General features: G+C 40.4%; 1 protein-coding gene across 1 annotated transcript in view; it reads left to right on the top strand.

Annotated features, from left to right (window-relative positions):
• Positions 1 to 27560, top strand: part of Srpx (sushi repeat containing protein X-linked) — a 95847-nt gene that overhangs the window by 46812 nt on the left and 21475 nt on the right. The window contains exons 2-4 of the mRNA XM_071606005.1: positions 17772 to 17831; positions 22250 to 22441; positions 23817 to 23993. Coding sequence (XP_071462106.1) covers positions 17772 to 17831; positions 22250 to 22441; positions 23817 to 23993 — 429 coding nt within the window. The remainder of the gene's footprint in view (positions 1 to 17771; positions 17832 to 22249; positions 22442 to 23816; positions 23994 to 27560) is intronic.

The raw sequence follows: 27560 nt of genomic DNA, 5'->3' as shown, positions 1-27560 counted from the left end.
CTCTTATGGCACAGTGCATCATAGCAAGAGCATGTGGCAGAGGAAGCTCTTAACTCATAGTGGCAAAGAGAGAGAAAGGGGCCTGGGACCCAATATCCTCTTCAAGGACACACCTCCAATGACCTAACTTCCTTCTACTAAACCCTGCCTCTTAAAGGCTCTACTACCTCCCAAATGTACCACAGGCTGATGACGAAGCCCTTAACAGCCTTTGAAAGATACTTCCAAACCATAGCACAAGGAAAAGTGCATTTCAGGTTACAAGCAACAAATTGGAAGTACACAAAGGCACTGCCATCTGTAACTGGGAGGCTACCTGACAACCCTGTCATCATCGTCCTGATATCCTGGCAGGATTGCCAACAATCCTATACACCCTGTGGGCCTCTCTTTGGCTGGGCAGAGGGCCACGTGTGAATAATGTCAGAAGCCTATAGATCTAACATGAGGATTCCCCATAAGATTCAAGAGGTTTCCATAATGAGATGGAAGCCATTTTGGGGACCCTGAATATTTAGTTGTGTTAAGGTGATGTAGGACAGATGAAGCTGGACACCTGAGAAATTTTCAGGTATCAGGTTTAATTTAGCTGCAGTGGTCCAGAGGGGCTAATGCTTAAAAATCTGGAAATTCTTTAAATTTTATACTCAGTGGGGTGGTTACATGTCAGTGCATGGGCATATAACAGTTAGTCTTTGTCCCATATTCTTAGGCTAGACAGAGGTTTTACAAGTTTTTGCCAAGAAAACAGAGATAGTATCTTTTGCATAGCAACAAGCTCTCTTTGAGACAGACTGTATCACACCTATTGTCTGCAAATCTGGCACTTACAAGAAAGAGGAAGCTTCAAACCACAATGCCCTCTTCAGACATCCTGCTGATAGTCTTTGTAAAAATCTTTCTTGACAAGAGGAGAAGCTTAATTATAGCAAGGGTCTTTTGTTTGGATGGGGGGGGGGGTCCCCTGGAGAAGCTTATATGTTACAAATGTGGTGGGGGGGTCTCTTTGGTGGGGGTACCTGGTCTACTTCAAAGCATTATATAAAATATGAGAGTGGATAAATGCCTTACTTGATATGTAGTAGTCTATGGAAAAGACTATTCTGATTATCAAATTGAGATCCCTAGATCAGTTATGCAATACATTTGTTTTCAAACTCATTGCTAGCTACCTGCAGTAAAAAAAATCTTTTACATTACAATCCAGAACACACGCATCCAGACACACAGTATGTCATTAAATGAAGACTCCCATCAGTGGTGATTTGTTAGAGTTTTACTATTATTTTAGGTATCATTAAGAAAGAGTAGTGCCAATTAAATTATGCTATTCCATTGATTATAGAGCTCATCCTGAGTACAGAGAAATTAAAATGTAAAAAGGGTATTTTTATGGTCAATGAAATATAATGTGTGTGTACATTTATAAATGAAACAAGAGTTCATGAAACAACATGATCATTGTTTTACTGTGTAAAAGGTCAGTGTGTTAACTTGACTATGTACAGTGTGTTATAAGTATTTACTGTGTTTTTCCAATTCAAACTGAATGCATTCTCTTATTAATAAAACTGATCTCACTAAATTTATGGAATAGCTCTCTAATGTATTTTTAAATCTGAGCTACAGTGTGGCTTTAAAATATAGAGAATTGAAGGTGATACACCAAGACTGATTTCTTATCTCAAGCCAGATGCCATGCTATATATTTTAGTCATTCATTTCATTCAAATGTGAATTGAGAGTCTGCTATTTGAGACAGAACTCTTGATGGCACATGACAGGAATTGATCTTAAACTAGCTCTGGAAAACTTGGGGGAAGATTTTATTGTTTTATGGCAGAGGTATGCTAGTGGGGCCAAAGAATACTGGGGCCAAGAGCTAAAATATTATGGGATATCTTTTTCACTTTTTCTGTTTTGTCTTTGCTTTTATTTGATAGTTTCATTTTTTTCACATCTCTGAGATGTGACCTTTGTCACTGACAACTTTAGGCCTCACATCTTCCTTGATTTACCACCAGAGAAAATCCTCTGAAGGATCTGATTGTCCCAGCTTGGTTCACATGATCATCCCTGTGGTCAAGGGACAAGATAAACTCATCTCCACAGGAACCACATAGGTGACATGAGGAGTAATGAAGTTCTCCAAAAGTAGGAGAAATAAGGAAAACAATTTCATTTACAATAGCCTTAAAAAATAAAATACCTATGAATAATTCAAACCAAGGTGTTGAAAGACCTCTACAATGGAAATTATAGAACACTGAAGAAAAAAATTAAAGAAAACCTTAGAAGATGTAAGGACCTCCTATGTTCATGCATGGGCAGAATTAATGTTTTTAAAATGGTTATACTACCAAAAGGATCAACAAGTTTAGCACAGTCCCAGTCAAAATACCAATGACATTCTTCACAGAACTGGAAAAGCTAGTCTTAAAATTCATTTGGAAGAATAAAAGACTCAGAATAGCCAAAACAATTCTAACCCCTCCACACACACAAAAAGCAATGCTAGAGACAACACAATACCTCACTTCAAATTTCACTGTAGAGCTACAGTAACCAAAGCTGCAGGATACTAGCATAAAAACAGACACATAGACCAATGGTATAGAATAGAAGTGTTACGGTTTAAATATTAGGTGTCCCCCGAAAGCTCATGTGTGAGACAATGCAAGAAAGTTTAGAGGTGAAATGATTGGGTTGTGAGAGCCTTAACCTAATCATTGTGTTGATCCCCTGATAGGGATTAATTGAGTGGTGACTGTAGGCTGGTAGACTGTGGCTGGAGGAGGTGGGTCATTAGGGTATACATTTGGTGAGCTGATCTTACTCTCTGCTTCCTGGTGCCATGTTAGCAGTTGCTTTCCTTCATCACACCCTTCTGTCATAATGTTCTGCCTCCCCTCCAGCCCAGAGAAACAGATTTGGCCATTTATGGACTGAGACCTGAAATCGTGAGCTCCCAAAATAAACTTTCTATCCTCTAAAATTGTTCTTGTCAGGTCTTTTGGTGATAGCAGTGAAAAAGCTAACTAAAACAAGACACAAAGATAAACCCAAACAGATACAGTCATCTGATCCTTGACAACAGTATGAAAAACATATGTTGGAGAAAAGACAGCCATTTTAATAAATGGTGCTGGAAAACCATATATCCATATATAGAAGAATGAAACTAGACCCTTATCTCTCCTTTATCCCTGCATAAAAGACAACTCAAAATGGATCAAAGACCTAGGAATTAGACTAGAAATTTTGCAACTACATAAAGAAAATATAGGGTCGACACTCCAAAATATAAGCTCAGGCAGTGACTTCCTCAGTAGAATCTCTAAAGCTCAGGAAATAATGCCAAAAGTTAATAAATGAGAGGGCATCAAATTTTAAAACTTCTGTATAGCAAAGGAAACAAGAATGTGAAAAGAGAATCTACAGAATAGGAGAAAATCTTTGATAGCTGCTTTTCTAACACAGGATTAATATTCAGAATATATAAAGAACTTAAAAAAAACAAATAACCCAATTAATGGGCAAATGAATGAAACAAACACTTTTCAAAAGAAGAACTTCAAATAGTCAACAAATATATGAAAATATCTTCAACATTGTTAGCAGATAAAATGCAGATAAAAACTACACTGAGATTTCCTCTCACTCCAATCAGAATGGCAGCCATCAAGAATTCGTACAATAAAACTGGGCATAGTGGTACATGCCTGTAATCCCAGTGGCTGGGGAGGCTGAGGCAGGAGGGCTACAAGTTCAAAGCCAGCCTCAGCAACTTAGTGAGGCCCTAAGCAACTTTGTGAGACCCTGTCTCAAATAAAATATGTATTTTAAAAAGGTCTGGAGATGTGGCTTAATGATTAAGAGCCCCTGTGTTCAATCCCTGGTACCAAAAAGTTCATACAATAAATGCTGGAGAAGACATGGGTAAAAGGGTAAAAGGAACACTTTTACACTGTTGGTGGGATTATAAATTAGTACAACCATTATGGAAATCAGGATGGAGGTTCCCCAAGAGATTCCAAATGGAACCACCATATGACCCAGCTGTACCACTCCTTGGTATTTATCTTAAAGAATTAAAAAGTAGATAAAGGAAATGTAGTATATATACATAATGGAGTTTTACTCATCCATAAAGGAAAATTAAATTAAGTCATTTGCAAGAAAATGGATGGAACTAGAGACCATTATGTTAAAGGCATAAGTCAAACTCAGAAAGTCAAAGATCACGTGTTTTCTCTCATATGTGGGAGCTAGAGAGGAAAAAGGAAGAAAAAGGTGGCAGGGGACTGGGGGTGGGGGGATGCCTGCCATGTGCAACTAGAAGGGAGACCAGAAGAGTAGAGGAAGAGGAGTGGGTAAGGGAGGAAGAGAGGGAAAGAGGAGATACCGAGGAATGAAACTGACCAAATTATACTGTTATATAATGTGCATGTATGAATATGTAATAATGAATCCCACTGTTACCTGTAATTATAATATACCAATAAACATGAAAAAAAGAAAAGAAAAAACACAGGAGTCATTTTCCCCTGAAAACACAATAGATGCCAATCACACTTAGAAAGTGGTGGCACCAGGCATTGTGTGCTTCCTCAACAGGTATTGTACAAGGCCTGCAGATTATCATTTTGAAAACCAGAATTGCCATCAGTTCAGTTCCACCGTCCTCTTCCCCCAGAACTTGAGCCTCCCAGTGAAGATCATAACTGACAGCAGCCAGTGTGTGACTGTCAGTTTGAGAGCACTGAATGGAAAATGGATGCTTCCAAAACAGTGAGGCTGGGCTGGGGCTGTGGCTCAGTGGTAGAACACTTGCCTAGCATGTGTGAGGCACTGGGTTCGATCCTCAGCACCACATAAAAATTAAAATAAATAAAATGAAGGTATTGCATCCATCTACAACTAAAAAAAATTCTTAAAAAAAGAGTGAAGCTACACAAATTGGTGTGAATATACTTTGTATACAATCAGAGATATGAAAAATTGTGCTTTATATGTGTAGTAAGAATTGTAATGCTTTCCACTGTCAGAAAGAAAGAAAGAAAGAAAGAAAAAAGAGTGAAGCAACCCAGCAAAGAAACCATTCTACCCTCTTCCACAGGCAAAGTCAACAAGACAAAAACAAAAACAAACCAACAAACAAAAACTGAAAACCCCAAAACAAAGAAAATTAAACCTCTGTGAAAGACTTTAAGCAAACTTTAAATTTTTGTCCTTGGATGCTGGTGTTCTGTCCTCTATTGGGGAATCAGAGAATGTTCCAGAAGGCAGAAACTCTAGGTTTCAGCTAAACAGGCTGCAACCTGTCACTGATGAAACCTGACATTTCATGATGTTCATTTCAGGGCTGTTTTCTGGAAGTATTCTTTCCTTACAATCTCTTCTTATTCTCTGTCATTTAATCTACTGTATTAAAATATTCTGTAGGTGGCAATTAAAGATTTGCTGCCTACCATCTCAGTACACTGTGTGATGATTTTCTTTTCTTTGTACCTCTCTTTTTTTGAATCCAGTTATTCTCAGTTTTGCTATCATGTGCCAGAATTTTGTAAATTATACCACTGGTTGACTGCCAAGAACTATGTATCCATCACCATTTTATTTGGGCAGTTTTTTTTGAACCTTAAATACAGTATCTGTTTCTGTAAGTACAGCCTTCACAAGGAGGGAGAGGTATGTCCCATTTTTGACACTGGGGAAACAGCTTGAGCAGATGAGCAGATTAAAGTCTCAAGGAGAGAAGAATCCTTGTGAAGGCTTCTTAGGGAGAGAGACACTTTGTTGGTTTCAGCAGGGCAATAGAGGAAACAAACCCCCATCGTATTCCCAGAAGAGTTTGCTAAGGCAGAACTTCCAAGGCAGAACCTACACACATTTGAAACGACTTCTGAAAATCCAAAACAACATGAGTACAATGCAAAAAACCTAAACAGAGCACATCAAAGTGAATGGAATTTAAAATGACTAGAAGAGAGACTAAAGGATCTGGGCTTTGAAATACCTTTTAAAACACGAACAGAACTGCAAAAGCTTAAAGATAGAAATAAGTTCGTACAATGGGGTTATGTTCAGATAAGTCCATTGTAAGTTGAAAATATCGTAAGTTTAAAACGCATTTAATCCTCCTAACCTACCAACCATCCCAGCTTAGCAACACAGCATAATGTAGAATGTCTGTTATTTCCCCCTTGTGACTGTATGGCTGAGCAGGAGCTGTGTGGTCTCCGCTGCCCAGCATCCAGAGACAGGATTTGACTGCATATTGCTAGCCCAGGAGAAGACCCAAATTCGACATCTGGATTTCCATTTCTACCAAATGCATGCATATCACTTTAAAATATATATATATATATATATATAATTTTTAGTTGTAGATGGACACAATACCTTTATTTTATTTATTTATTTTTATGTGGTGCTGAGGATCAAACCCAGTGCTCACACATGCTAGGCAAGCGCTCTACCACTGAGCCACAACACCAGTCCCACATGCATATTACTTTTCCACCATGATAAAGTTAAAAAATGGTAAGTAGAACCATCATTAGTCAGGAACCATTTGTAGCTGTGAAATTGCATGAGATTTAGGGTCAGAAGAGTTCAATTCTTGTTTCCTCTGTGATTGCTATTTTATTCTCTGAACTGAGAGTATAGTCGTGAACATAGTAGCAAACTGCTCTTCTCTGGTTTACTTGCATCTAGTTACTGAATGATACCTATCGAGTGAATGGAGTTAAAGAGGACTTACAGAGGCAATGGAAATTAAAGAACCTGATGGATTTAAAAGTCATCGCCATGCTAATTATTTATTGCTAATTGGAGAAGGAGGAGGGCCAGTTGATTTGCCTGAGTACCATTATCACAACTAGAGTTTGAAGATTAGAGTGTTCTGGGCTGGGGCTGTAGCTCAGTGCAGAAAAATAGTTTCTTCAGTCAGAATCATACACTTAATGGTGGAGCAGGAACTTAATGAATCCAAGGGCTCATAGAATTGCATCCTACCAGAGGGGACAACCAAGAGTAGTTGAGAAAACTCTGTACCTGCTTGGCATTTCATGGGATGTAACATCTATGTCCTGAACAAATCAGGGGAAAAGGAAAACTTCCACCTTCAAGCACCACCCCCAAGGCCTTTCTCCGATCCTCAGATTTCCTTCATGTTGAGGGAAGAAGCAAAAAATTAACTAGACAAATCTATAGGTTTCAAAGTGTTCTAAGTTACTCTGCTTCTAGAATTTTTTTTTGTTCTTGTTTGATTTTGTACCAGGGATTAAACCCAGGGTGTTAACCCCTGAACCACATCCCCAGTCCTTTTTGTATTTTATTTAGAGACAGGGTCTCACTGAGTTGCTTAGGGCCTCACTAAGTTGCTGAGGCTGGCTTTAAACTTGCGTTCCTCCTGCCTCAGTCTCCCTAGCTCCCAGCTCTAGTTCTTTTGACTAAGACTCACATGGAGAAATACACACCACTGTGAACTGTTATTATAGTGAATATATTATTTATTATCCAAATCAGGAAAATTTTGAGTGTGAAAGTACTCATAGTCATAATGGTGAATAACAACCATGTGACATAATGGACATGCTAATTAGCTTGATTGTGGTGATTATTTTACAGTGTGTACCGGTATCAAAACGCTACTTTGGGGCTGGGGATGTGGCTCAAGCGGTAGCGCGCTCACCTGGCATGCGTGCAGCCCGGGTTTGATCCTCAGCACCACATACAAACAAAGATGTTGTGTCCGCCGAAAACTAAAAAATAAATATTAAAAATTCTCTCTCTCTCTCTCTCTCTCTCTCGCTCGCTCTCTCTTTAAAAAACAAAACAACAACAACAAAAAAACGCTACTCTGCACATCATAAATATTTACAGTTTTTGTTTATACCTTGGTAAAACTGGGAAAAATAATAATTCTGGGACAATAGGCATAAGATTATACTGTGCCGTGAAAACTGGGACCCTCCTGCACACAACACATACACCTATAGAATTGAAACAAAAACTGCACCAAGTAGTATTTATCCCTACTAGATGCAGTGCACCCTGACATTTTCAGATCCCATTCAAAACACTGTTCATGATCCACTAAATTGGGCTAATAGTTTGAAATGTTGATTGTTGACTCATGTAGGGGCTTTGAGATGGTGGCAGAGAAGAAGAGGCATCTAAACTTGTCCCATCAGAAGATTCTGAATCTTCTCTCCCAAATAAAACTTGGTAGTAAACATTTTCTTCAATCTCTTCCACATGATTAACAGAAGACTTAGATCAGTCTTCCTGGCTCTTTTTATTCCACTTGAAATAGGAGGTCTTTCTTACCTTAGGTCATCATCTGTTACTCTGCCACTAATTTTGAAAAGTGTCTCATTAATAGTTTCTGCTTTTCTGCATACCTGTTCTGAGCCTACATCTTCAAGTTGAAGACATAGTTCCTACCACCGAGTGATTTATACACATGATTTATCTCCCTATAGGATATCTTTTTTGTTTGTTTATTTGTTTTGGATACTAGGGACTGAACCCAGGGGCGCTTTACCATTGAGTCCCCCCAGCCCCCCTACACCCCCAGCCTCCCCCCCCCTTTTCTCTTTAAATTTTGAGACAGAGTCTTGCTAAGTTGTTGAAGGTCTTGCTAATGGCTGAGACTGGTCTTGAAATTACAATCCTCCTGCCTCAGCCTCCCAAGTAGCTGGGATTACAGGCATGTACCATTGCACCCAGAATGAATCTGAGTTTCTGCTTTCTTAGCCAAAGTATAAATTGTATTTGTGTGGAGAAAGCACTAAAGCGTTCTTTCTAAAGAGTGGTAATGTGAACCATATGCAGGCTGATTAATAGTTATATCATAATAAAACCTCAATTAACAGAATCCTAAAGGAATGATGGCTTTTTGTAAATAGAGCTATACTAGGAAACTTCTCTTTCTCCGTCTTCCACCTTTCTATTTTTCTTCCTTTTTAATTTTAATCCTCTGGAAAATCTTTTGGTAACATACATGAATTTGTTTGCTCCTTTAGTAAGTGCAACCTATTGAACATAGTAAGTCTGTCTGATCTTATTGTATCCTTCAGGATGTCTATTTTTTAGATCAGTCATTTTTTTAGAAGTGATGTATATGTTCAGGTTGGATATAAACTGGAAATTTCCTGGGAGTGGCAACTAATACCCTTTTATTTTCTTTCTGCTTTTAAAAAAAAATCTCCTATTCATAATAAGCAGGAAAGTTTCCATTCATTTGTATATCCCTTTGGATGCATTCAGCTGAAAGTAACAACCAGTGCTATTCTAAAACTGAAGGGATACTTAGTGTTGACCTAACAACTATGGAGGTGAGAAGTCTAAAGTTAACCTAGTAGCCAAAGACTCCAGATTATTTTTATCCATGCACTCTACCATCTTCACCCGAAAATATTTAGTCCTGAGACCTCTTACCTCATGCTTGCAAAATGGCTACTACAGTTTCAAGTGTTCCTCTTTACACCATAGTCTCCAAAGCAGGAAGAGAGGAAAGAGAGAAGATTTTTCTCCTTTTACAGTTCTCTCTTTTGTCAGGGAGAAAGATCCTTCTGGTGAGACCCCCCTTCTCCAAAGCAACTTATTTTCATTTGTCAAATTCTGGATGATATGCCTATTCCTGATACAATTATTGGAAAGGGGGGATTAAGTTTTGATTTAGCGCCATTATGGTTCATCTCCTGGAAAGGGGCAGATTGTAGCTGAACCTAATCTGACATATTTTATTAAGAAGAGAGAGGGCTTGGGTTGTGGCTCAGTGATAGAGTGCTTGCCTAGCATATGTGAGGCCCTGGGTTCAATTCTCAGCAATGCATATGAAAAAAAAATAAAGGTCCATTGACAATTTCAAAAATCAAAAAAAAAAAGAAGAAGAAAGGAGAGAATGGCAGCTGGATAGGCAATCTGCAGCTTCTACCACACAGATTCTTCCCTTTGCTTTGGTGAGGCCCATTTTGGCATACCAATTGAAGAGGCCATTTGCTGTTTGCTTATCAATAATCCCAAAGCCTATTATCTCATTTGTGTGAAAATGCAGAAGGAGAAGGCAGTAAGTTCTAGGGAAAAGAACATGATAGATTTGGAGATCAGGCAGACTGGATTTGAATCCCTGATTTACCACTTAACCATTTACCAAGTGACATAACCTTGGACAAGTAGTTTAAGACCTTTTAGACTTGTTTTCCCTACTAGTAAATCCAAAATAATGACATTGACCTGCCTGGGTTATTATATAGATAACAGGAGATAATGCATAGAAGTTGTCTAGTGTAGTGTATATCATAGGTACTCAGTGTGTGTTATTTCCTATCCAGGTGGATTCCATTGCTCAGAAATCAACATGCTATTAAGTGAGGAGATAGACTAATTAGGAAAAAGACATTTGGCAGTTTTTCTTTTCCTTATTCTTCCATATGCATGCACAATGCTTTCTCCCATCTTCAAAAAACTTACAGATAGATAACAGTGTGGCCTGTGTTAGGGTAGTGTCCAGTTAGTAAGAGAAAGCTGCTGTGTTAGATTTCTGTCCCTGTGACAAAGTACCTAAGAAAAATAAACTTAAAAGAGAAAATGTTCTGGGCTGGGGATGTGGCTCAAGCGGTGGCGCGCTCGTCTGGCATGCATGTGGCCCGGGTTCGATCTTCAGCACCACATACAGACAAAGATGTTGTGTCTGCCGAGAACTAAAAAATAAAAATATTAAAAAAACTCTCTCTCTCTCTCTTTAAAAAAAAAGAGAAAATGTTAAATTTGGATCATGATTTCAGAAGTTTCTATCCATGGCTCCATTGCTTTTGGGGCCTGTGACAAGGCAAAACATCATAGTGGGGAGGGCATGGCAGAGGAGGCTGCTCGCCTGGGGGCAGCCAAAAAACAGGGAGATAGAGATAGAGACAGAGACAGAGAGACAGAGGGACAGAGGGAGAAAGAGGGGCCAGGGTTTCAGTATCCCCTTCAAGGGCACATGCTAAAAGACCTAACTTCCTTCCACTAGGCCCCACCTCATATAGGTTCCACCACCACCACACTGGGGACCAAGCTTTCAACACATGAGCCTTGGGACAATATTTCAGATTCAAACTATAGCAGCTAATAAAATCATATACTAGCTTACTAATTGATTTGCTTAAGTATCTGTTCAGTTTTAATATAAGAAACAGAATTCCCTCTAGGTATTTTAGGGTAAAGGGTGTGTGTGTGTGTGTGTGTGTGTGTGTGTGTGTGTGGTGGGGATTGAACCCAGGGCCTTGGGCATACAAGGCAAGCACTCTACCAACTGAGCTATATCCCCAGCCCAGTAAAAGGGATTTAATGCAGGAAATAAGGCACTTACAAACACTTACAAAATCAGAAGGGCTGGAGCAATGGAAGATCAACACAGTTTCAATCCAGATTCTAGAAATTACTTCTGTCATTTAGAGGTTAGGAAACTGTTGCTGCTGTGACTTACTGCCACTGACAGTGCCACATCCTTTCTACCCAACAAAGCTGGTGAGGGGACATTGGGCTTGGCTTCCCACTGCTGCCAACACACTCATTAAAACGTACAAGACTATGAAAGAGAATAGTGCCTTCCCTTTCATCTTCCAAATCTTTAATGAATCCTCCACAAGCTAGGGATAAGGGAGTCCTAGGAACTATACTTTCCAACCTTCCAGACTCCAAAATAAAGAAACAAGGATACAGAAGATACTGAAAATAGGTGCCTATAGATAACATTTAGAATAGCTCATTTATTCATAGATACTTACATATAGGATCCTTTTTCACAAACAATCTTTGGTTGAAAGCTGTCTACTATATTGTTTGACATGCCTGTTTGTGTGGGTGGTGTTCTTTGTTTTTGTTTTGTTTCAGGAACCAGGGATTGAACCTGGGGTGCTTAACCACTGAGTCACATCCCCAGCCTTTTTATTTTTTTATTTTGAGACAAGGTCTCACAAGGTTGCTAGGTTGCCCACTAGGAGGCTAGCTTTGAACCTGCCATCCTCCTGCCTCACCCTCCTGATCCACTGGGATTACAGGTATGCGCCACTGCAACAAGTCAGACAATCAATCTTAAGTGTCGTGGACAGTGACGCTACAATGCTCAGGGAAAGATGAGATTGCTAGGGAACTAAGGCTGCACTCATAAGACAGCACTCACAGACAGCCTGACAATTGAGAATCTTGGCACATTGGTTACTTTGTTTCATTATAGAAAAGTTGGCACTGCAGGCCCACTCTGACCATAGACTTCCAAGATTGCCCAAGACAGCTGCCACTTCCATACTGTGCATCTACCCTTATGCAGAGTATGTGCAAAGACCTCAGGTGTGGGGAACTCTGGGTCCTAGGGGGAGGAATAGTCCATTGTAAGTACCTTGGGATTTATGCTTTCATTTCTGTTTACTTCAAGTGCATAAAAACACTGCCATTGTTTTTATAGTGCCTCAGAGCCACTTGAAACATACTATATTTCTACTAAAATTAATTTAGAAATAGATGACACTTGGAACAATGAACACATGTATTTCTAATCTTTTCTGGAGGTTTCCTGCCTATCAGCTATAAGTAATGACAATTCCTGAGAGGCAATACAATACGAGACAATGACAATAAGAGGCATCCTGCCAACCAAAGGCTGGAGAAGTACAACCTGAGTCTAATGTCCCTAAGTGCTACTGATTTAGTGAACCAGTAAGTTCTATAGAATTTCAGAGGAGGAATGAGTTTTGGAGTTTTAATATTTCTTGCTCTCCAACTTTGGAGAAATTTGTATAGAGATTTTTTTAATCAACTTTTATCTTTAGTTTTAGATTTATATAACAGCTGAGAATATAGTGGAGAGAGTTCCCATACTTCTGTTATTAATATCTTACATTAGCATGGCACATTTGTCACAATTAATGCACCAATGCATTATTATTATTATTATTAATTATTATTATTAATGCATTATTATTAACCGAAATCCATGCTTTATTTAGAATTCCTTTTCCTTTTGCAGGATATTGCATGGAAATTCAGTGATCATGTCTCTTTATTCTCTTCTTGACCGTTGACAGTTTCTCATAATTTCCTCTTTTTTCTTTCTTTCTTTTTTTTTTTTTTTTTGGTACCAGGGATTGAACCAGGGGTGCTTAACCACTGATCCATATCCTCACTCCTTTTTGTTTTTTATTTGGAGACAGTGTCTTGTTAAGTTGCATGAGGTCACACTAAGTTGCTGAGGTTGGCCTCGAACTTGCCATCCTCCTACTTCAGCTGTTCAAATCACTGCAATTACAGTCCTGCACCATTGCATCCAGCCTATTTTCCTTGTTTTTGATGAGCTTGACAGTTTTGAGGAACACTGGTCATATATTTTGTAGAATGGCCCTCAGTTGGAATTTGTCTATTTTTTTTTTTCATGATTAGACTGGGGTTATATGTCTTGGGGAGGAAAACCACATAAATAAAGTGTCATTCTTATTATTACATACTGTCAGCATGACCAATCACTATTGATGTTGATTTTGATTACCTGGCTAAGGTGTTTGTCAGGTTTAAGTTACTCTCCGCCACTGCTCCCATTTCCAAATTCTACTATATGGAAGGAAGTCACTATGTGCAACCCAACTTAATGGGTAGGGAGTTAAGCTCCTCCCCCTTGAAGATGGAATATCTACATAAATTATTTGTAAGTCTTCTGCATGGAAGATTTGTCTGTTCTCTACTTGCTTATTCACTTGAGTATGGATTCATGGACAGTTATTTTATATTTTGGGTTATAGTCCAATACTACTTAATTTTGTGGCTCAAATGTTTAGGTTTTGGCCAGTAGGTTCCTGTGTCCTTTTGACATATCCCCATCATCATGTGTATATTTATGTGTGTATTTAATGCAGTACTTCTTTATTTTATGTTTTATAATTCTTATTTAGGCTATAAACTCCAGGAAATAACTGAGTTAAAGGCCTTCATATTTAAAAGAATTTGATGCTTGGCTGTAAGTTCTTTTATATAGAATGAATCTATCAATTCATATACACTTAAATATAAGAGTGCTTATTTTAGCAGGGAATGGTGGTGCATGCCTGAAATCCTAGTGGCTTGGGAGGCTGAGGCAGGGGGATTGTGAGTTCAAAGCCGGCCTCAGCAAAAGCGAGGTGCTAAGCAACTCAGTGAGACCCTGTCTCTAAATAAAATACAAAATAGGGCTGGGGATGTGGCTCGGTCAGTGGTCACGTGCCCCTGACTTCAATCCTCAGTACTAGGAAAAAAAGTGCTTATTTTATCAACCATTCAACAGCAGCAATGTTCTAATTTTATTTTTAATTTGATAGCATGATAGGTTTACATGATTGTGTTTCAGTGATTTTAATTTACACTTTATTTTTGAGTTTGAACATTTTTTCATTTGGAACTTGATCTTTTTGCCATTTGTTGATTTTAAATTTTGATAAGCTTTAATGTTTGGGATCAGGAAAGTTATCATTGAAATGAGACTTGAAAGACAGATTTGGAAAGCAAAGGAAAGGTCATTCTGAGGGAAGAACATGGTGCAATGACCCAGAAACACCATCAGAAACAATATCATATCATGGGGTATTTGGAGAGCAAGTCGGCTGGATTGGGGCCGGACTGAGTGTACCTTAAGTGTGATATTGAGGACTACATTTAATTCTTTAGACATGGGCAAACACAAAAGGTATTTGCATAAGTGAATTATATGATTTGAGTTTTAAAAACTAACTCCCAAGGTAATGTAATTTCAAGGATATCGTGTGTGTGTGTGTGTGTGTGTGTGTGTTTGGAAGGAGGTGGTATTAGGAGTGTGAACAGAGACTAGCAGTGAGAGATTGAGTAGGAGGCTATTGCAAAAGTCTTATTGAAACTGCTAACCTGCAATGGGTAGAAAGTTGGAATTAGGGGTTAGGTTGTGGCTCAGTGGTAGAGCATTTGCCTAGCACGAGTGAGGCACTGGGTTCAATTATCAGCACCACATATAAATAAATTAAATAAAGATCCATGGATAACTAAAAAATATTATCAAAGATAAAGTTGGAGTTAGATAAGAGTAATAAGTTCCAGTGTTCTATCAATAGTAGAGTGATTATAGTTAACAATAATGTATATTTCAAAGTCCCTATAAGAGAGGATTTTGAATGTGTTCACCACAAAGAGATGATGAATGTTTGAAGTGATGGATATGCTAATTTCCCTGATTTGACCATTACACAATGTGTACTTCTATGAAAACAACATGTTGTATTCTAAATATATATAATTATTATGTGCCCATTAAAAAATAAAACAAACCAAAGAAAAAAGACTATTGACTTGAAGTAAGATAGTGGCATTTAAAATGGAGAGCTGGAAGTGAATTTGACTGGGGTAGATTTGAAAGGTTTAGGCCATGCAGAATATAATATATGAAGAAGATAGGAGAATAAAAAGCTGGGATTTTTACATGTGGCAGATTAGCTTGAAGGTGATGTTAACTGATGTAATAAATGGGAAACAGTTTGGGGATGCACAGATTTGGTGGTGAAGAAAGGAATCTGGTTTTTAACAGGTTGAGTATGAGTATGGAAATAGCCAGAAAACAGTTGAAAATTCTAGACTGACTTTTAGGGAAAAAAAAGTTCAAGGCTAGAAATAATGACTCTGTCCTCAGTACAAGGAGTGTATTTGAGTCAACTATATGGGTAGGATAGCCCAGGAAAATAGTCTTGAGATATGTAAAGGACCAAGACTGGACCTCTGAGAAATATTTATATAAAAATAGCAGGCTGATGAAGAGGTGCTCTGCAGGGCTGGGTGGGGTGCCTCACGCTTGTAATCCCAGCAGCTCAGGAGGCTGAGGCAGGAGGACTGAGAGTTCAAACCAGCCTCAGCAAGTTAGTGAGGCCCTAAGTAACTCAGTGAGACCCTAAATAAAAAATAAAAAGGGCTGGGGATGTGGCTCAGGGGTTAAGTGCCCCCCAAAAGAGGTGCTGTGTAGAGAGTTTGTTTAGAAAAAAGGAAGAGAATAAGGAAGGCGTTGTTGTTTGGAATCCAGTGCAGAAGAAAGCTTCATGGAATAGACGGATGGTTATTCATACTAAATGCTGTAGACAGGTTAACCAGGATGATAACTGATGGAAAGTGTGTGTGTGTCTGTGAGAGAGAGTGAGTTTGGTGCTCATGCATCTGATGTGTGTGTGTGGGGGGGGCACACACACACACGCACACGCACCCATGCATGCTTAATTTGGATAACTGAAGATTCACATGCAGTTCTATTGTTTCCTTGGCATAGATTCCCAGCAGCGGAGTGACTTGGATCAAGGGGTTTGAGCACAGGCTTTTGATTCACATTTCTGGGTTTTATGTTCACTTTTTAAAAAATATGGGACAATGAATAGTCTGTAATTTTGTACATGCTTGGGTGGCCAGAGACCAGGTGAGGAAATCTGCAACAATGCAAAATGCAGAACAGGGTTTCTCTAGTTGGGGAGTCTTTTCCAAATGGACATGGTCCAGCTGTCATCACCTCTTCACTTTCAATTTCCACACTCTATATCTCTCATCCAGAATACCAGTGGAATGGGGACCGTTGCTTATTAGTTCATCCTGCCTGGGGATTTGAATAACTTCATAGAAGAGAGTTTTTCTGTTACAATTTTCTTTTCTGTTACAATTGCTGGTACCTGTAGGCAAATGTGTGGTCAATATGGTGTTAACTTGAGGGTTGGTGATCAGACTCTGAAATTTAGAGGGAGGTTCTCTAAAGTTCAGATTGCTGTTTTGAAATTTAGAAATTGCTACCACCTCGAGGATTAAAGATCCACTGATCCCTGGAATTCAATACTTTTTTTGGGGGGAGGTACCGGGGATTGAATTCAGAGGCACTTAACCTCTAAGCCACGTCCCCAGACCTGTTTTGTATTTTATTTAGAGACATGGTCTCACTGAGTTGCTTAGTACCTCGCTTTTGCTGAGGCTGGCTTTGAACTCACAAAAGCCTCTTGAGCCACTGGGATTAAAGGCGTGCGCCACCACGCCAGGCTGAAATTCAATACTTAATATTGCAAAAACAATTCAGGTTCGACTTCCAAGTGAGTTCATTTCAAAATAATACACAGACTTTCTCCCTGGGACTTTGGTTATTTGGAGAAGTACAAAGACTCATTATAATATTTTTTATTTTATCCATGGCTTGGTGAGAGGTTCTGAATAAACATCTAGATCATCTGCTTCAGACCTTATTTCCTAGAAATATACCAAAGAAGATTTGAATTATTTTTTTGACATTTAGATAAGACATTTGACTTATCACCTTATCACTCACCCAAATTCATTTCACAAGAACCAGTTTTCAGATGCCAAAAACACGTGATCCTATTGAGTTTCCTTTTCTCCTGGAGAAACTGTGGGTTGTATCTGAGTCACACATTTTACTGCATCTTCCCTGGCATGAGATTCATATACACTGGCATCTTCTCAGAGTGAAGTTGACTCCCTCTCATTCCTTATTCCAGAATTTCAGTTGGCATATGGTGATTCCAAAATGGTTCAAGGCTCATTTTAAATGGCTTTGGCAATCTCCGCCCAGCCAGGTTCACTCTGAGAGGTCCCCTGTCCCTTCATGAATGGCAGCAGAAACTTTTGCTCTCCGCTCTGCGTTCTAATAGCACCTCTTGCATGGACTAAGCCCAGACAATGCTTTGAAATACATGTCCATACCTTGTGGCTTTTCTTGCTGCAGTTTCTGTTCTTTTTTTTTATTGTAGGATCGGGAGACTCACCGCTAGAAGACGATGAAGTCGGGTATTCACACGCTAGATATAAAGGTGAATGCTTTGCTTATGTGCTAATGATGATCCGCTGATGCCAGGAGAACTTTCCATTTTGCCCTGTGGAGTAGACTGTAATAAAGTGACCAGACGATGTGTTTAAGTTCTAATTCACTGTCCAAGGGGAAAAAATTAAAAATAAGCGCACATGTGCTCCCATTAAAAAAGAAAAAAAATGCCAAATAAAGAGAACAAAAAAGCGCATTTGGAAATCTCCTATGTATTACCCATCAGTACCTAATGGTCATTTTATTCTCCTAAGTTTCTTTACTGTCCTCACTCTGCAAAGGCAAGCTCTAGCTGACAAAAGTGAAAATCAAGCCCTGAGTTCTGCCTGATTCATACATTACAGCCAGAATCATCCAGAGTAAACCCTCCAAGGTCAAGTCTGGACCCAGTGCTGCTAATGTACTGAGCTGAATGGGGAATGAGAAAACTTGATTTTCATAAGCTCCTTTCATCATGCTCTTTCTGAGCCCAGCATGGCTCCTAAAATGATAAGTAAAGTGTGTCACTCAAATGAGACTTAATGATAAAGGCCTCCATCTCTATACATTTCCAACAATCCACCCCCAGCAGGTATAAAAAGCCTAATCAAGACCCTTCTATGCAGGCTCAGGTAAGTATGTTCACAAATATTTCTACTGATGAAACATTGCTCTTAGACCTGGAGAGCCCTGGGGAAAATAAAGGTAAATTTAGATTCTCTCTCTTTCTCTCTCTCTCTGAAACTGGTTCCTCTTACCTCTTACAGTGGAGGGAGAATTTGAAGAAAATTGGTTAATAAAGTTATATTGTGGCATTTTTCCCAGGAAATTTGTCCCCATTTTTGCAAAAGGACCCTGCCCTTCTCTGTTGTGATATGTCTGAGACATAGGAGAGCCAGGGCAGTATGGTCAGCCTAAAGAGCATCCTTCAGGAAAATAACTTCTGTTATTTTCCACAGAAGTGAGCAATCTTTCTAAATAGTGCCTATGTGCAGGAATGCTGCCCACTGTAACCATGTTTCCTTAGACTTCTGAATGCAGAAGTTGTTCCTATTTGTAGCTCCTATCTTCATAGCTTCTGGAATTAACCAGTCAAGTACAAATATGTCAATCAGATATGTGGGGTAAGGAGATGCTCTGCTTCATACAACTTTTTAAAAATTCAGGGTTTTTAAAATAAAACTTTTTTTGAATTGCTTGTTGAAAAATCTTCCTACAATACACACAGTGAACCTTCACATATACAAAACAGGTTAACTATAACCTCAGATCATTGTTCCCAGTATCCACCCTAACTTTATAGCATTGCAAAGTGGAAGGTAGACCACATAGCTAGCATATGTCCCTGTCCTAGAGCCTGCCCTCTGTATGTTAGGAATAAATCCTTTTTGAGAAACTGTTTCCATTTTCAGTAAAATTGTTTATCTGTAGTGATCATTTCACTATGTATATGTACATCAAAAAATCATGGTGTACACTTTAAATTTATACAATAAAATCTTTACATTTTTTTTCAGTGCTGGGGATGGAACCCTGGGTCTCATGAATGCTAAGCAAACACTCTACTACTGAGCTACACCCCCAACCCTTAAAGTCTTCTAGTTTTAAAAGTTAGAGATGGCGTGGCGGAAGGCACATGCCTAAAATTCCAGCACTTGAGAGCCTGAAGTAAGAGAATTGCAAGTTCAAGGCCAGTTTGGGCATATTAGCAAAATAAGAAAATCAAAAGGGCTGGGATGTAGCTCAGTAGTAGAGCACCCTGGGTTCAATCCCCAGAACTGTTAAAAAAAAAAAATAGATGTGAACCTTTATTAGCTCTAGACTCTCAGGTCCCTGCACAGTGCCTGGCACAGAGTATATGCTCAGTAAGTGTTTTCAAGTTAAATTAAAGTAAAAGAAGAAAGAAAGAGAAATTTAACTGCCACTTATTGGGTTCCCAGTATGTGGCAAACATCACTTTTGATTCTTTTTTAAAAAAAAAAATATTTATTTTTTAGTTTTAGGTGGACAAATATCTTTATTTTACATTTATGTGGTGCTGGGGATCAAACCAAGTGCCCTGTGCATGCTAGGCAAGAGCTCTATCACTGAGCCACAACCCCAGCCCACTTTTGATTCTTTTACTTGAAATCTCATCATATATTCATACTAATTGAGGGAAGGGGGAGGTATGTAGATATGTCAGTATTATCCCATTTACAGATGAAGAACCAAGGACATAGAGAGTGGGTGACTTGTCAGAGTCACACAGCTAGCCAACATTACACTTGGGTCTGAAAAGGTGTTTTGGTTCACAGCCAGAGTCAGCTAGTAGCTCATTAGACTGCTACATGACATTGCCTACCTCCTGAACTCCATTTAGCTAGAGTGCTTTCTTTCCACATTGGCCCAGGGGGTTGAAAAGGCTTTCTAGAATAATCGATTTATATTCTACTTAGTAAACCCCATCTTAACTAAAGCAGCACAAGAGCTTTCTTTTTCTAAACCTCTGTGTTGAACATTTTGTTAATTCCCATTAATTCATGCTGCTTGCAGGCACTTTGAATTCAAGTCATTCACTGACATTTTAATTACTATCACTGCAGAGCTGTTGAACTGTCAAAATATCTTCCAAAGATTTGTCTTGGAAAGTAACCCAAAAGAAATTTCTTTTGCAAATAAATGAAAACAAGATTCCCTGCCCGGCCCCCACCATGTTGACAACACTACAGCTTTCTTGGCCAGCGCTGCTAGGAGAATTTGAAGACTCAGAATAGGAGGCAAAATTGGCTAATTGCATGTGAATTTGTGATGTGTGTATATGCTGCTTATATTTGCATGTATCACAGATATATGTAGTACATATACAGACTATATGCATAAAACCCTTAGAGGAAGGAAACTGTTTAAGGAAGTCTGCAGAACTGGTGTGAGCTTCCTCGAGTTTATATCCACATGAATTTAATCAGCTCTCAGGGCAAGCTGTCAGAATATCACTTTAAATCAGAAAATCCAGGGAATATTACTCAAGTCCTGAGCTTAGGACCTTCTTGAAAACTGTCTGCAAAACATTATATGATAAAAGTATTAGTCAAAGGAAATATGAAAGCACAAACGTTAAAAAGTGATGCATGCCTAAGACCTAGACAGGACCTTTTTTTTTAAATATTTATTTTTAGGTGTAGATGGACTTATTTCTTTTGTTGATTTTTTTGTAGTTGTACACAATAACTTTATTTTTCATTTATTTATTTTTATGTGGTGCTGAGGATCAAATCCCAGGCCTTGCATGTGCAAGGCGAGCACTCTACCGCTGAGCCACAACCCCAGCCCCAACAATGGCTTTATTTCTATAAGGTGTTGAAGTCCCGCTCGTGCTAGGCAAGCGATCTAACGCTAAGCATAATCCGGGCCCTAGACAAGACCTTTGTTTTTTGTGGTTGACAAGCGGTGACAAGCTCAGTAAAATCCTGGGAAGGTGAACTGCGGCCTATCCTCCTTCCTGGCCACACGATGGCAGACTTACCCCACTCACTGACAGCTCAGGTGCTGTGGCAGTGGGACAAGACAAGCGCTGTATGGTAGGGGCTCTTGTTCACATTCAATGTGTCTGGCAGAGTTAAGGGAGATTGTCACAGGCCCCTATGGATTGTGGGAACTTCTGCACCAAGAAGCTAGTCTTGCCCTTGTGTTTAATGGCTTTCAAAGAGCCAAGGGACAAGTTCTGATTTATTAGTGTCATTCTAGGTGTGCTCTGGGCAACAATAAGACTGAAATCAAAACACCCTGCAACTTTGCCATCTGGAAAAGTGTCACTGTCTTACCTAAATGGGGCATAATTAGGGACATCTGAAAAGGGAAGTTGCTTCCCTATGAGGAGCAATTGTTCTGTGGCTTGAAGCCAAAATTATATGCTGTTGCAAACACCTGGAAATTGTAACTTAAATCAAATTAACAGAAAACATTGTATGTGATTTTTTTATAGTGATATGTATATTACTGACACCCTCACATACACTATGGCTAGGGTTAGAGTTCACAATCATATCAATGGACCCTGAAGAGATTTATGTTTCCAGTTAAGGGAAATACTAGAAAGACAAAGCATTTATTGAACATTTACTATGTGCTAGGCACTGTGGTCAGTGATGAACAGACATTTTTAAAATTTAGTCCTTCTAACAGCCCTATTGGCTATAGGCATAGGTTAGAGAGGTAGGGTAACTTGTCCAAGATCACACAGCTAGGTTTTAAGGAACTTGGAATCACATTCAGCTCTGTCTGACCCCTAGATCATACTCTCCTTGTCCAGAGACATCCACAGTAACTGGGTGCTACTGGAGGTCCAACATTTGGAATGTAAACAGGTTGGGACTGCAGGAGTGAGAGGATGCGTTTTCTGAATATGTTACTTCCTATTTTCCCCTCCTTTGTTTCTGCTACCTGTAGACACTCCTTGGTGCTCCCCCATCAAGGTGAAGTACGGGGATGTGTACTGCAGAGCCCCTCAAGGAGGATACTACAAAACAGCCCTGGGAACCAGGTGTGACATTCGCTGTCAGAAGGGATATGAGCTACATGGCTCTTCCCAGCTCATCTGCCAGTCAAACAAGCGGTGGTCCGACAAGGTCATCTGCAAACGTGAGTAACCCAGTCCTGTGCCTGGTCCTCAGGGACAATCAGAGTCAGAAGTTTTTTTTTGTCTGAGATAAGGGCTTTTCAATGAATGTTGATGAGCAAAGCTCCCCTTGTGAGTGGCAGCCAGTGGGTTTCTAAGACATGCTGGACTTGACAGGGCTCCTTTCAGAAAGGGTGCTGTCTGGGGAAAGGACAGAAGAGAGTGTGGCAAATAGTTGATGTTTGTTCAGTAAATTCTGGGTCCTAAAGAGATGTTGGGATTGAGAAAAAAAATGACACACAGAGGCTAAGAAAGCTGTTTGTGGTACAGCATTGTTGAGGCACATTTTAGATGCCCTGGTTACTCAAAGCAGCCACCACTTACTGAACACGTAGTGTTTGCCTAGCATTTCACAAACATTCAAATTTTGCAATGATCCCTAGAAACAAGGGTGCCAGTCTTTGTTGGGGAAACTGATACTCAGGGCTGCAGCCAGTTGATCCAGGCCATGCAGATTATGCAACTGGGTGACTGCAGTGGACACTTACCAATGTTTCACCCAAATCTCCCCAGTGCGTTTTTACCAGGCTGGTTCACCTGTTCCCCAACTTCTGAGCACCTTGCCCTTAAAGATTTGCTCAGAACCAAGAGCAGTGGTGCACGCCTATAATCCCAGCAGCTTGGGAGGCTGAGGCAGCAGGATCATGAGTTCAAAGCCAGGCTTAGCAAAAACGAGGTGCTAAGCAACTCAATGAGACCCTATCTCTAAATAAAATACATAATAGGGCTGGGGATGTGGCTTAGTGGTCGAGTGCCCCTGAGTTCGATCTCTGGAACTCCCCGCAAAAAAAAAAAAAGATTTGCTCGGTCCACCTTGTTGCTCTTTCAGAGGACTCCTCTCTGTTTTTTCTTACAAGGGAAAGCATCCCCCACAGGCAGAGAGCTGCGCAATGTCTGAGTGGTAAAGGATTAACAAAGGCCAGCCTCCTTGCCTGGAGTCAGACAGGCTCAGAGCTATCAATCACCCTGCAGGCTGATATTGACTATGCTGGGGATCACCCCCTGCTTGGCTTCCTCCCCTTCCCTGTCCTGCTTTCCCCTTCTCTTCACCGGTCTCCCCTGGGAGCACTTTCTTACTAAGCCACTCACAGTCAAATCCTCGTCTGAGACTTTTCTGGGAAATAGCCTCTGACAGTGGCTTGGCTGAGATGCCAACCTAAGCCAGTCTGGCCTGAAACTTTGTATCTCTTCTGTGTGACATATAGCCAGCCATTGCTTCTCTACTTCCATCTGTTCCATTTCAATGAACTTTTCACTGTATGCTTATAAAAGTTTCTGGATTCTGAAACACTATGGACAAAAATGAAAAAATACTGAAGATCTGATTTTCCTTTTCAGAAAAGCGATGCCCTACCCTTGCTATGCCAGCAAATGGAGGGTTTAAGTGTGTTGATGGTGCCTACTTTAACTCCCGGTGTGAGTACTATTGTTCACCAGGATACACATTGAAAGGGGAACGGACAGTCACATGTATGGACAACAAGGCCTGGAGCGGCCGGCCAGCCTCCTGTGTGGGTAAGAAAATTCCATAGTCCCCAGGAAACACATGCTTGGGGAGGAGCAGAGGGTGTTCAGATAGTGGATTTTAAAGGCAGCATCAATATTGCATGAGTGAAGTGTAAGCACCAACTTTGCTTAGTAGCTTTCTTTATCCCGGGCTTGCTCGCCTTAGACTTAACCCTGGTCTCTGTCTTAAGACTGACTTCAAGACTGATGGCTTCCATGTGACTTTTGTCTCTTTTCTGGCTGGCTATTCAGGCAGCTACTGGCGAGCAGAGGTGTGGTACACTCCTACCAAGATAGTCCAGGGTCCTATAGCATTGAGCAGAGTTTCCAGGGACAGTCATAAACATTTACAGAGATAGTCCTGCAGAGAGCATGTCCTGAAATGCAAATTCTCACACCCCCTTTATCTGCTGAATTGAAAAATCTGGGGCACTGAAGTTTTTTGAAGTTCCTTCAAGTGGATGAGAACCACTGTTCCAGGGGATCATTTACAGAGATGAAATGATTAGCTTATGAAAGTTTCAACCTAATCAGTGGATTAATCCACTGATATGGATTAACTGGACAGTAACTGTAGGCAGGTAAGGTGTGGCTGGAGGAAGTAGGTCACTGGGGGTGTGCCTTTTGGGGTTATGTTTTGTTCTTGGTGAGTGAAGCTTTCTTTCTGCTTACTGGTTGCCATGTCCTAAGCTACATTCCTCCACCAGACTTTCTGCCATGATGTTCTGCCTCATCTCAGGCATAGAGCTATGGAGTCCACTGACCATGGACTGAACATCTGAAACCATGAGCCAAAATAAACTTTTTCTCCTCTGCGTTTTTCTTGCTGAGTCTTTTGGTCACAGCTTTGAAAAAGCTAACTAAAACATAAACCCTGAGAGCTACCAGGAACTCCCTTAGAGAACATTCTCATTCCATTCCCCATTCTACAGATGAGGCCTGAGAGATGGATTGACTTGCTTGAGGTCACACAGATCCCAGCCTGGGACTACATCTCCAGGCTCTCAGGCCTAAAGTCCCTGAATCCAGAGATAGCTCAGGTCCTAAGACCAGATAGATCTGACCTAAAGGATCAGAGTGAGGGAGGAGGGGTGGGCAAATCAGCTGGCCTTAGAAGCCTGGCTCCTGGGTACTTTGTGTTTGCTTGTTGTCCAAAGAACAGTTTAGTTCAGTCTGCTAATGTGCTTTACCCCCAAAGACTCCTTCCTGACTACTCAGTGTCTGGGGCAGTTACTTCAACAGTAAGACCAAAATCTGATGTTATCCTCTAGGGGCCAGCATGAGACAACTTCCCTGGCCTGGCTTGGGTTGGCATCAGCCATTCTCACTCTGAAATTATGTGCAACCAAACTCTTCTATATCCAAGTCACAGCCTAGATTGTGTCTTGAATTCATTTGACAAAAGCAAAGAGTCCAAATAAAATATCTAATAAAAGTAGAAGGGAGATTGTTGAGAGCCACAGCTGGAAGTTTGCTGGGGCCCCTTCTGGCTGTGGCCCCCAGCAAACTTCCAGCTGCCAGCAAACTTCCAGCTGCCAGCTGATGATTGGCTCACAGCGGCCCCAGCAACTTCTAGCTGTGGCTCTCAACAGGAGATCTTAGGGTAAAGGAAGAGGATTAGGGCAAGTGAGGTATTTGGAAATGGAATTGATCAAATTATGTTATATGCATGTACAGATATGCCACAATGGAACCTACCATTCCGTGTAATTTATATATATATATATATATATATATATATATATATATATAAAATTCAGGTAACTGACTCAGATTTATTCTAGGCTTCTCTTCTGGCATTTAAGTGGGCACTTCTATTGGTCAGTAATCAGGGCAACAGAAACCACTTTAGATATTTCAAACAGAGGAATTTTATATAGGGACTGGAGCAAAATTGCACAAATCCTGTTATCAGCAATTAGTTAGATAAGGAAGCCACTACTGACCACAGCTGTAGGAGCAGAAGTAGGATCATAGTGTCACCCAAAAGTCCATAAGCCTACCTTGATGCTGACATTTCTGTAACTGACATCATTACTGATGAAAAGGAAGTCAGGAGCCCAGGAAACACTCATTGAATCTACTACTACCGGAAACACTGTGGCTCCTACCTCTTTCCCGCTTCTAATCCATGAGAGTGTCTCCTACTGGCAAGCCTACATGGCACCCAGCTGGCAAAGAACTCTGCAGGAGCCGGGTATGGTGGCACATGCCTGTAATCCAAGTGGCTCAAGAGGCTGAGGCAGGAGAATCACGAGTTCAAAGTCAGCCTCAGCAATTTAGAGAGGACCTAGCAATTCCAGGAGACCCTGTCTCTAAATAAAATACAAAAAACGGGCTGGGGATGTGGCTCAGTGGTTAAGCACCCCTGGGTTCAATTCCCAGTATCAAAAAAAGAAAAAGAAAAAGAACGAAAGAAAGAAATCTGCAGCAATATCATTGTGATACTCTCCGCGCGCTGTCAGTACAGAGACATTAAAGCAAAACTAAGTACCAACAGAATGTTTGGCCTGGTCACCCTCCTCTGAGGATTTCAACTTTTCTTCTTGAGTCTCATCATGCTCAGTGAAAATAAAACTGCAGAGCAGTCCTGCTCAAGGGGTACAGGTGGAGTGTGCTGCAGGGGTGCGCTTTGGACGTGCGCTTCTTAGGAGACATAGCCTAAGGCTAGATGTTCAGATCATAAGGACACCTGACAGATGTTGCTTTTAGTATCTCCCTGAGCTTTGTACGTGCAAGTTAATTCTTGAAAACAAACCAAAGGGGGAAACATGAATCTCTGTTCCCTCCTTTTGAAAGGGGCAAATGTCATGGTGGGAGGAGAGGAGAAACTCAAAAATCTTTGGGTTAAGCAAGCTTTGGCAGAGCCTGCTAGGGACCATACTGTTCAGATTTCCAGATTGTGTGCAACAATGGAAAGAAAATGCTGGTTGTTCTCAAAAAGCAACAAGCATGTCTAAAGCTGGACCAGATGATCCTGGAACTTTCCCAGAGGGAGAAAGAAGAAACTAAGAAATGAACCCCAATTTCAGGAGATTTATTGTACAATTTGCCAGTATAAGGTTCAGGCATATTTGGGGAAAGAGCATTGTGCATGCAATTAGATGGCCAAAGCGGGCACAGGGAGCCACGGGAAAGCTTGGAGCTCCCAGGAAAAAGAAAAACAGGGAAAGCAAGCCGGCAGTGCTTTCTTTGATTTGAGTACCAGACATGTTGGAGCTTGTCCCCAGCGAATTTTACCCCAAAGGTATCATTTACTTCTCTGGCTTTAAAAGTATTAAATTAGCTTAATAAGTTTGTTTGTGTGTTGGCAGGGATAAGGGTTCCTTGAGCATAACTTAGAGCCTCAGCCTGTTTTAGCAGCTGACCCATGGGGGCTGAGTAGTTCCCAGGTTTCCACACAACCTTGAACCAGAATATCTTGGCCAGAACTGTGCTGAGTGCTGAGAAAGTTGCTCCAATTCTCTTCCAGAACAGTCTGGAAGAGGGAAGTCTGGGCTTTCTTTGACTCTGAGGTGGTCAGTCCTGTGGTCTGGCTAATTTGAAAGTGCCACAAGTTAAAATTAATTCTCTTAT

Source organism: Marmota flaviventris, chromosome X, assembly GCF_047511675.1.
Source record: "Marmota flaviventris isolate mMarFla1 chromosome X, mMarFla1.hap1, whole genome shotgun sequence".
NCBI lineage: Eukaryota > Metazoa > Chordata > Mammalia > Rodentia > Sciuridae > Marmota > Marmota flaviventris.
Note: the sequence above shows the minus strand (reverse complement) of the source record. Positions and strands in the feature narration are given on the sequence as shown.